At 40.5% G+C, this 11,614-nt stretch overlaps 1 protein-coding gene across 1 annotated transcript in view; it reads right to left on the bottom strand.

Moving 5' to 3' along the window:
- Positions 1-557: 557 nt before the first annotated feature.
- The window catches only part of ablim2 (actin binding LIM protein family, member 2), a 60,668-nt gene continuing 49,611 nt past the window's right edge, over positions 558-11,614 (bottom strand). The window contains exons 17-23 of the mRNA XM_054601110.1: positions 11,319-11,356; positions 10,999-11,098; positions 10,830-10,888; positions 9,245-9,305; positions 6,452-6,459; positions 6,262-6,342; positions 558-2,505 (exon numbers count right to left, since the gene is read on the bottom strand). Of these exons, the coding sequence (XP_054457085.1) occupies positions 2,392-2,505; positions 6,262-6,342; positions 6,452-6,459; positions 9,245-9,305; positions 10,830-10,888; positions 10,999-11,098; positions 11,319-11,356 (461 nt within the window). The 3' untranslated portion in view covers positions 558-2,391. The remainder of the gene's footprint in view (positions 2,506-6,261; positions 6,343-6,451; positions 6,460-9,244; positions 9,306-10,829; positions 10,889-10,998; positions 11,099-11,318; positions 11,357-11,614) is intronic.

The raw sequence follows: 11,614 nt of genomic DNA, 5'->3' as shown, positions 1-11,614 counted from the left end.
TTCCTGTGCCGATGTGAGTGTTCCGGGACAGAGGATGTCGCATGTGTACAGAATGTAAATTTGTGATTTTGGGCTATACAAAATAAACTGAATTGAATTGAATTGAACATGCACTCAAGCACCTGGGACTGGTGCTTGAGTGCTATGTCAACATAGCAAGGAAACTGTGATAACACACAGATGGAGAGAGCCTTCATTCTCTGCTCAGGTAGATTTTACTCCATTATATCTTTACATATACAATAGATGTTTGCTGCTATATTAATGTTCAGAATATGAAATACAGCTCATCTAATGTTTCTACAGCTGTATAAACCTGACACCTCCCAGACACAGTGTTTCTGTACACCTTCTTTTCTTCAGTGTTTCTTCTCGATGATGTTGGAACAGCGTGATGGAGTCAGAGGTCATACGCTCACCTTCATTCTCCATCCTAAAAAACATCTACACATATATATATATATATATGTCACACTTGAAGTAATGTCATTGTGATCATTTTTGACATTCAGGTAACAAACTCAAGCACTCCAGCCTATAGTGACTCTGTAGTTTGGATAAAGCACTTTAATAGCAGATGGATATTAGAAAGAGGACATGACGCTTCATGGCAACAGTTAGTGTGTTACTTACAGGAGAAATAAAATTTAACACAAACTCAAAATTTGACATGTTTCTCTTCAAAAGCTCTCTACTGATGTGATGCTATTCTATCAGCACTACACCCTTAAGATTTTGAAATAAAATCCCTTCCCCAATGCAATTCAATGAATACCCAACAGAGGCTAATGCAAGTGCTGACCCGGGCATTTCATTTGATGAAACTTAACCAGAGAATTATTCACTCAAACCACATTGATGATAATGTTTTCATTCACTTCTAATCTGAGGTCAGTGAACAAACCTCAATCCTCATGCATGCCTGAAGAGTTATACACCATGACAGACAAATATATCTGGTATATGTCCAGTATAAGTTCACATAAATCTTGCATTATGTTAGTTGGCAAGTTGATCGATGAACAGTCCAGAAATCATCAAGCAAAGCTGACGGACTTAAATGTGGAGCTTTTACTGTACGCAACAATGCTTTTAAACAACAAACATGAGGAGTTCAATCTCCATCTGAGAAGGTAAAACACAGTTAGAGTATTGACTCATAAATCAAGTAAGACCCCCCTTTTGTTTTGCTGCAGGTCTGTGAAGCTTTGCAAAATCAGCATGGGCATTTTCCTTTCTGGTAGCAAAATTATGTTTTCTCTCAGCTGGGTCTCATGATTGGTTTAATGATCCTTTCCAGACGTCAAAAATAGCTTAGAAAAATAATTTCACTTGTTTGTTCGATTTGAGGGCAGGTGACTCTGGGAATCCTACATGTTTGACACCTTTGCACACCCTGAAATTGTACTTTACTGTATGTTTTCTGCAGGGCCCCTCCCAAAGCCTCCTCGTATCTGTGATTCACTGACGTATTGAGGCCCTTGTCCAGCCCTGGCTCTCCTAGCTGCGCTGATTTATGAAATGTATGTATAAGATATGGGACCGCACATCAAAACTACCGGGCCAGTCTTTCTCAACTTCTCTGATAAAGGAAAACATTAAGGAATACTGTAAACATAAGTGTAAAATAAGATGCTTTATGAGTATTTAAAGAAAGAGATAATAGGAGCTGGAGTTGTTTCTTATCCCTGTCTTTGGCCTTGGCATGCTTGAACAGTGTTTACAGTCTGCATTCTCTTCACTGTCCTTAAGTAATGGTAGGGTTGTACAAATGAACTGGCTTGACAATGTAACAGTAACTCAGTGCAGGGATAAAACTTATAATGATGGAGAGACAGCGAGAGAGAACAAGTAGAGCAGCAAACTGATGATCCGGAGAGACAAATAAAAGAATGAAAACACAAGATATAAGGAGGTAAGCTAAGATTAATCAAGATTGATCGCTTAGAAGAAGGCGCACATTATACAGTCAGAACCACAGAAACCTGGGGGAAAGCCCGCACAAGACTTAGTTTGTAATTACTAAATATTTTGCCAGGTGTAAGGAAGCGTCGAGACGGAGGGGGGGGATACAGAAACCTCACGGGAGGCAAGGAGCATCAACACAGGCCATGCAAACGCAGCTCCTCGTTCTCCTCTATAAGGCTGTCAGTCAGACATTCAGACCACATTGCATACAAAAAGCTTAAGATGCTGCCTCAACATCGTGAAAATGTTTCCACATGGAGGGCCCCTTTGTGGCATCACAAGCAGATGGCATGGCGTTCTACAGGTGGAGAGTAGGGGTATCATGGTGCTGCATATATAGATATTTCCAAAGGGGTGGTTTTTTTTATGCTTCCTCCCACACAGGACGGATGCTTGTTGAGATGCTTTTGTTTTCTCTCCTGTCTAAAAAAGGCGGGCCTTCTTCTTCAGGTCATTCTTCTTCCAGAGCGCCAGGCGATCAAACTGCTCCAGGGTCATGCCGAAAACCTGCTGGAAGTCCTCAGGGGATAGGTGTCTCTGAAAAAGCAAAAGAAAGCAGGAAAAATATACTTAATGATGTGCTATCATGTTTATGAAGCAGGTTATATATGCTGATTATTAGTGAGTTTTGACGATGAAGATGAAAAGGCTTCATGTTGGATACAGTTTGAAATATAAGTCAGCCTCTCAACATTAGTTTTTTTGTGTGTTGTAATTGCATAATCTTCAGAAAAACACTGGCAAATAGTCTACTGAAGGGGGTGCCAGATCAGCAAAATGCTCACGTTGGCCATTGTGAAGAATGTATTGACAAAAAGCTATTTTCTTTTTTTAGAAAAAGCTCCGGGAGGATTAGTGGTTTTAAAAGAAAATAACACTACCATGTGTTAAAATAATACCATGTAAGGTTTGCTGAATCCTGTGACTAAAAGTTGCAATTACATCTCAGAAACTGGCAAGATGGGTTTACCTCTTCTGAGGCCTGTGGCATGCTTAACCATAGTTTGACAGTAATTGAATCTTTTATATTCCGAGCTGGTTTCTCCTCGCATCAAACTGACATTCACAAAGCTCATCAAAGTTCTCCAGTTTCTCTGCCCAGCCCAGTCTGCCTAGTTAGGAAATCTTGGATGTCCAGACAGTCAAAAACCTACGAAGGCCTGTTTTTAAGGTGTGACCTCCCGTTGGCTGTACGGACACTCGTGACCCTCAAGAATGCGTCAAGCAGTGATCACGCTTTAGTATGGCTAGAAAGATCTTATTTTTTCAGAACTTAGCATTTCTGACACTAGATAGAAAGAAGACTTGGTTAAGAAATGGATACAGAGGAACATCTCTAGTTGGTGTTGCATTTGCTTCAGAACATAGCTAATGTGATAACTTCATCAGATTGGGTTCGCTGTGCTCCCATACAGAGCAGCACTCAACAGCACAATCAAATCCACTAAACAACAGCAAATGCATTGAAATAATTGATTTCAGTTTTAAATTTGGCTGAAGTCTGAATGCTAGCGTTCTCCTCTGTCTAGTTGAGTCTTCACGGGGCTTAGCTCTAATTAACCACATGAAACACAACCATCCTCTTTAGTTCTTTGGCTCAGACAATCAAATCTTTTACCTGAACCAATGAGATCATTTCTGCCTCCAGGGCAGCCTGACTTCTGCTGTATGGTAAATCAGTAGCAGCTCACTCTCAGATTGGCGTTACATAGAAGACATTCATCCAATCCTAAGGTCATGTTTGCGTCACCACATAAGCAGGGGTTCTAATGCCTTCTGTATTGAGGTTTAGCACACCACATTCTGTGCCTCAGAAGTTTATCCAAATAGAGCTCCCGGCCAAAACCCAACTATGAACAGAAACATGTATGGTATTGATTTAGACCCAGAACAAAAGCATATGGCAATTTATTGTAAAACTTTTGCTGCACTGGGCAAAGCAGGTGTGGGTCTCTATGATGATAGTGGTAGTAAATTAGAGGCAGGCTACTGCTGTGTGGTAGCCAATCAGCTGGCTTCCATACCAACCAACAGAGGGAGGAATGTTGACGGAAAACACCCAGATTCCTTTAATGTTTCAACTGCCATGCTGACAGGATAATAACATCATAGTAAAATGACAGAGAATACAATCTCTATTATTCAACACAAAGTGTTATATAATAAAGTTATTATTACTAGTATTATTGGATCATTTTCTTTAGATGAAGGAGGCTAACTTTTTATTACATCACCTCTTATTGTTACCTTCTTTTCTAAGACAAGTTGAAGGTTAAATCAAACCTAAGTAAGCTTGTGGTTGTAAAACTGCTGCTGCACTGCAAACTTTCCAGATGTGGCACTTTAGTTCTATCTCTGATCGGTGTGTGGCCAGACGTGCACCTGCTGAGCATGTTTGATTTAACCTCACTGGTTATTCTAGCTCTGGATAACCATCGGACATTTGAATATAATCATCACAGTTTCCAACATTATAGATGAAGAACGACTTTAATCAGTGGCCCCTGGGAATTTTAGTTGGGCCCAGGAAGTGTCATATAATCTCTGGAACAATTTCTTGCATTTCAGCCATATGTATCTGGTTCCAGTTTTGGTAGTGTAGTACGGGCCATAGTTTCTGCCCCACAAAAGGCTCCTGCTCCTGGGGTCATACCAAGGAACTATTGGGGTGGAGTCTGCCAGCCACCTGATCTCCTCAAAATTACATTCCCTTACAACTAAACTGCGTTGTCAATTACTTTTTGAGGGAAAAATACTTTCTCCCAGATTATATATGTGTATGATGTATCACATACACGTTTCTAATCCCAGTTTGCTGCCTCCGTAGGGAGGAGTGGGTATTTTTATCTCAAGTTACAGTTACAACATCTTTACATGTGTTAATGCTCATAATCCGCCTTGTTTTTCTCATCCTGGCTGTCCTGCAGCACCTCTTCTCACCCTCTCTGAAGTGCTCCGTTGTAGCGTTAGCTCCTCCCTCCAGAAAGCAAAGTCTGCCCTGATTGGTCAGCTTGCTTGCTCTGTTGTGATTGGTCGACGTTTCACAATTCAAAAAACTCTTCCTCTGGAGCTTCACCTCCGTCTCTCTCTTTTATTGTTTTACAGGGCGGGCAAAACTAGCTGGAGAGTTTTACGTCACTTCCGTTACATTATGACCTCATAAAGTTACGGAAGTGAAGGAGAGAATTCAATGGAGCCGTTTCAGGGAGCTCAGGAGCAGTGTTTCTGAGGGGGAGGGTAACTCCTTTTAGGCGTGGACTTCAGGTTTTACATTCTATGGACCTTTTACATGTACAAAAAAATATATAACACACTAAAAAGAGGGGAAAAGTGGAAAAGCATAATAGGGCCACTTTAATTATTAAATGTCTGGTGATAAGTTATTTAAAACTGTTGAAATCACAATTTGTCCTGCTTAGATCAACAAGCTTCCACTCTGGATGATGGCTACACTGCTGTTGTGCGGAGTTATTAGCAGACTCTATCATAGCAGACACGTGACACACACAGACTGTGCAGTTGCAGACGGTGGAGGATACATGTCAGAACACTGTAACTCCGTCTGAGGAAAGTCCCGTCTCCCAGGCTTTAAGCTGAGCTAGGCTGACTACATCCTGACCCCAGCTCTGTACATAACACACAGACATTGATAGAAACTGATAACAATGTTCTCATTCTTACTCACTGAAGCGTATTTCCTAAGATCTTAAAGTATTCCTTTAAGTTATGCCTCTGCACTGGGCAATAAAGCTTGTTGGCTGACATTTGTGTCTAGCTCCTCATGCAGCAGCCACCAGTAACGGGTCCAAAATGTTGATTTGCCTCATGGTGAATCCACTCTGTCTTGGCTCTGAGTTTCAGTTTTGATATGAGTTAGGCTGCTGAGGTTGGGTAAACCAGCAGCACTTTGGGGTCAAGGATCAGGAATAGTGGTGGGTAAAACAGAGGTTGGAATATCTCTCTCCAAGGGCTCAAGGGGAGTTTTTATATTAGGGTTACTGAAAGTTTCAATACTTTAAAGGGGTTGAAAAAAAAATCCTCTGAGAGGAGGTCCTACTGTCAAAGCTGCCCGCAAGACAAACCACAATTTACAGTTTGTATTTTGGGTTTTATTCCTGTGTTGAACTTTATTTGAGATTACTTGGCTATAATGGCTTAGCTGTCTGACTGCTTTTACCCAAACTATGATTTTTCCTTCTTTAAACCACAATTGAACATGTTCTAAGGCTTTTTGATGACCTGTGGGTAGAAGGGGAAACGGCACAGAGCAGGAATAAGAAGATTGGAGCTCACCTCCAGTCTGGTGCGATCGGCTTCTCTGGGAAGCTTCACTTTCACTCTATGTGTCACTGCCAGCATTTCATAAGGGTAGATCTGGTGCACATAAAGAAGGCATTGTGGGAGATTTTTATTAGAGAAAACAATTATGATCCAAAGTCCAAACAAAGCTATCAAGAATATTAACAAATGAGGAAAATCTTACCTTGTATTCTGCGATGGAAGAAAAGAGAGAAACAAAGAATTAATCTGATGGACCAACTAGTTTTTATTTGAATAGCAGACCCATCATGAACACTATCACAACAGAGCATAAAAAATGTATTACTCTTTGTGGACTCAAATCTCCCCAGAAATATTAGGTTTCAAAGGTGTCAAAAGCATTGCAAATGGTTGTTCTGCACACACACACACACACACACACACACACACACACACACACACACACACACACACACACACACACACACACACACACACACACACACACACACACATCTAAGAAACAGCCAGCACTCTATTGTAAACATGCACTAATAATTCTGCAAAAAATTATATCACCTCTCTAGAGTGTCACCTCTAGTAACTGATCTGGAGCCAGAGCTGCAGGGCTCGGCATGCTCGGTCACAATATAATCAGGGATTGTAAATTGACCCTAGATCTGTATTCAAATGATATATAATAGATATCACGTGCCTTTTCACATTTTATGGTTTAAGATATAGCTGATAATATTATCTTGAAGGAAAGTTTTTCAAGGTTCAAGGTTCAAGGTTCTGGAAGTAAAAGACCCATTCATAGGCAATGTGAGGTGACAGACATTAGAGTACTTTTGAGACTTTAAGAGAAGGACATAAAAACTCTCCTTTTTGAATCATCAGAATTAAAGATGAGTAACTGTGTTAAACCCTGAGGCTCACAGGTGCTTGTAGTGATTATCAACCACAACAACATAGTCTCTTCCATCAAAAACTAAACCAAATGAGGACTGATCTATAGTAAATTAAAATTAATAATAATTGCATGCCTAATAAGGTTAGCAATATTTTACTGTTACCCTATCCATCCAATATCCATTTTTAGAGGAAATATAAAGTAATTTACTTTCAATTCAATTCAATTCAGTTTATTTTGTATAGCCCAAAATCACAAATTACAAATTTGCCTCAGAGGGTTTTACAATCTGTACACAAGCGACATCCTCTGTCCCGGAACCCTCACATCGGCACAGGAAAAACTCCCCTACTTCAAAGGAGTAGCAACAATAGCTTGTTTAAAGTGACTTTAGACCAAACAACTAATCAATACTGATACTGCATGCTTATAGCACAGCAGTAATGATACAGTACAAGATTGAATTCCACAGATCATGTTCTTAGCAGACTGGATGGCATAAAGCAGATGATATAACATTCATTAAAACAATAAGAAACTTTAGACTTGACTTGGCCTTGGGACCAAAGACTCAAGACTTGACTTGGACTTGGGACCAGAGACTCAAGACCTGAATTGGACTTGTGAGCATCTCTGCAAGGAAGGGCTACAAGTGTAGTTTTTACAAGACTTTCCCAAAGTCAGAACTTGAACTTAATTTCAAATGCAGGGTAATGCAGGGTTACTTGTGGTTCCTGGAGTATATAGAAGTAGGATGGGAGCCAGAGCCTTCAGTTATCAGGCTCCTCTTCTGTGGAACCAGGTTCCAGTTTCAGTCCGGGGGGCAGACACACTCACCACTTTTAAGAGCAGGCTTAAGACCTTCCTTTTTGATAGCGCTTATAGTTAGGGCTGGTTCTGGTTCGCCTTGGTCCAGCCCCTAGATATGCTGCTATATGCCTAGACAGCCGGGGGACTACCTAGGATACACTGAGCTCCTCTCTCCTCTTCTCTCACTCCTTCTTTATGTATTAATCTCCTATTTATGCACATTACTGATTTTGCTTCTTCCCCGGAGTCCTTGTGCTTTCTCGCCTCGCAGGTTCCCAGGAATCGGGGTTATATTTGGACTGTCATCGTGCCACCTACTGAGGCCCTGCTGACACCCACTGCTACTACCACTATCATTATTAGTCACATTACTATTATTATGCGCTGTACTATTAAGCTTATTGACTTTGCTTCTACCCTGGAGTCTTTGTGCTTTCTCGCTTCGCAGGCTTCTATTAATCATGGCTGTACCTGGACTGTGGTCGTGCATCCTGCTAGGGCCCTGCTGACACCGACTGCTACCACCATTATTATTACTAGTCACATTACTATTACTATTACCTGTACCATTACGCATATTAGCTTTACTTCCACCCTGAAGCCCTTTTTGCTTTCTCGCTTTGCAGGTTTCCATGAATCGTTGTGATACCTGGACCGTAGTCGTGCCTCCTGCTGTGAGCTGACTGACACCCACTGCTACTTCGATTATTATTATTAATCACATTACTATCCCTATTTCATAATTATAATTCTACTATAATAATTTCTGCTGTTATTATAAGTAGTCTTATTATATGAATCATTTATGTCATATGTGTTGTATCTCTGTTATGCTGTTCATTCTGTACACATGACATCTATTGCATTCTGTCCATCCTGGGAGAAGGATCCCTCCTCTGTTGCTCTCCCATAGGTTTCTTCCTTTTTTCTCCCTGTTAAAGGGGTTTTTTAGGGGAGTTTTTCCTGTGCCGATGTGAGGGTTCCGGGACAGAGGATGTCGCATGTGTACAGATTGTAAAGCCCTCTGAGGCAAATTTGTAATTTGTGATTCTGGGCTATACAAAATAAACTGAATTGAATTTAATTGAAATCCAAAGTCCTGGAGTAGAGCCAAAAGGATAAGAAAGTCTTACCATCCAAGTATCTGCAGAGTGTATTGTATGTATTGCTTGTATTTTAGGCATTTCACTGATGCACCTATCAACGTTAAAAAAAAGCTTGGAAACCATAAACATAAAGAGGAACAGGACAAAGAACAGGAAATAAACATTGTCAATATATTTTCATTCTCACCTCTCATGCCTCCCCAGCTCTGGGAGTCTGGGTCAGCTTCATCCTCCACCATCTCAGCAGCCTATAGGAACACAAACACATGTTAACATACCAAGAATATTGCTGGTCTTCATCAATGCCAGGATTCATCTCTTTTTGCTGACTGCCTTTGCCCTTGATGCACTCCCATTCTTTCAGGATGAACAATACGAAGTGAGTGTGACATATTCTTCTCATATGAGCTAACATCACTTAGTTCAGAGTGATTAAAAGTGACTAAATAGAGAGGGAATAACTAATGTTAGACAGTGTTTGTTGTTGGTCCACCAATAGAGCTAATCAATCAACAATCTGCATTGACAAATGCCAATGGGATCGTTGTTTTTTATCCCCTTATAAGGGGTGTGGCCTTAATGTTTTGTGAAGAACCCATAGGTTTTGGTCTGGTATATGCTTGTAGATAAGTAGTAATTAGCTAGAAAGGTAATGTTGGTCAAATTGTAGTGCTTTTATTGTGTTACACTGCGTTGGTTGTCCATTAGCCAATTATAAGTCACCATACTGTTTTAGGCAAATACAGTTTAAAATGAAATAAGTCTCAGCTACACTTTGTGTTTGCCGTTAATTTGCAAATGTGAAATTGCTAACATGCTAAACTAAGATGGTCAACATGGTAAATGTGTAAAGCATTAGCATAATAACATTGGCATTGTGAACATGTTAGCACATTTACCTCAGAATTGCACTCAAAGCACCACTTTACTTAATTACCGCTAAATGTGACTGTAGACAAGGCATGTAATTTATTACTATTTTTCAGCGTCACTTAACGTTCAACTAAACATTGATATTAAGCATTATGTCATTCCATATGTAAGCAATATGCTTGCACAAAAATATACTGTATATTAGTATGATGTTAAATTAGTCTAAAAAATCTCCCCTCATTCTACTTCCGACACACTAAATCTACCATTTCGTCAACACTAACCAGTAACAGCTCAACATATATATACATATACAGTATATACAGTATATACGTCTCTATCGTGGCTCCTGATCTTTCATTTCCTTCTCTGTTCTGTTTTGTCTGCCTTTGCTGTATCCATCAACAAACACAGAGGGAGAGCAGCGAATATTACTTCAGTGGATGATAGACGAAGTACCCCCCTCATAATAAACCTGAGCCCTGTCTGTGCTGGGCGATTGGTACTGACTAACCCCTGTGTAATCTGACGGTCGACGTGCTCAGAGCAGATCGGCCACTGGCTAAATGCATGTGAGAAGCAAACAATTTTGGGCAGTTTTTTGACAAAACACCAAAAAGTAGGGACTTGTTTTATGTTATTTGAATTGATGTGCACTACTCTGTTTGTTCCTTAGGGTGTCTGTTTATTTGTCTACTGAGTTACATTTTTTTCTTTCAATATTTTAAAGAAATTTTGAAATGTCACAATAGTGGCTCTGCTCTGACTCAAGCAGGAATGTATGCAATGACAGTTTTTGGCTGATTTGTCTAAATTACAGGTAGCATGGATTGTTTGAAGTACGTGCTTGTTTCCTACTAGCCTAAATTGTGTGCTAGCACAGAGTTTTGGCAGCTCACCTTATAAATGCCATTCCTTCCATAGCCGGGTAAGGATGCAGACTTATTGTAGGGGAAATCTGCCAAGGTAAAAAAAAAAAAGGAAATTAGAATGACATGCTTGAGCCACCCATCAATATTGTTTGATTCAAGCCAATCACACCAGCTGAACTAGAGATCAGCTACTCACTAGGCTGGGAGGTGTCAGTAGGCAGACTGCAGGTCGATTTGCGGGGGTCCAGGTCTTCTGGACCATCAATCTCACTCTTTAAGATCATCCAACTGGTCCTCTACATAGAGAGAGAGAGAGAGAGAGAGAGAGAGAGAGAGAGAGAGAGAGAGGGAGGGAGGGAGCAAGAGAGAGAGAGGGAGGGAGAAATGGAAAGAAGTGATGGATGAGGACAAAGTATGAGTTAGTGAATTAGTAACTGGATGAACTGAATTTGAAAATTTAAGAAAATGACTTGAAAAGTAACAGATAAAGACAGAAACATACACACACAGACCCACCTTGCTATCCTCCCCATCCTGCCAGGATGTTCTAGAAGCTGTAAAACAGTCAGATGTTAATGTGCTAGACCAGCTGCCTCTCAGCTCCTCTATACTGAACTATCAACTCTACAGCAAATCACCCCTGGACCATGACATCATCACACCATCGACAGGGAGTTTTGTGGGATGCAGTCACTACCTTTTCTGTCAACATTATACAAAGAGGACTGCACTGAAATGTTGGGAGTCCGACCACAGCAAGATATCAAAGTCCTGTTTTACAATAAATGAAACAGTTTACGATGTCAGTAAAG

Source organism: Anoplopoma fimbria, chromosome 7, assembly GCF_027596085.1.
Source record: "Anoplopoma fimbria isolate UVic2021 breed Golden Eagle Sablefish chromosome 7, Afim_UVic_2022, whole genome shotgun sequence".
Classification (NCBI taxonomy): Eukaryota; Metazoa; Chordata; class Actinopteri; order Perciformes; family Anoplopomatidae; genus Anoplopoma; species Anoplopoma fimbria.
This window is presented reverse-complemented; position numbering and strand designations above follow the sequence as displayed.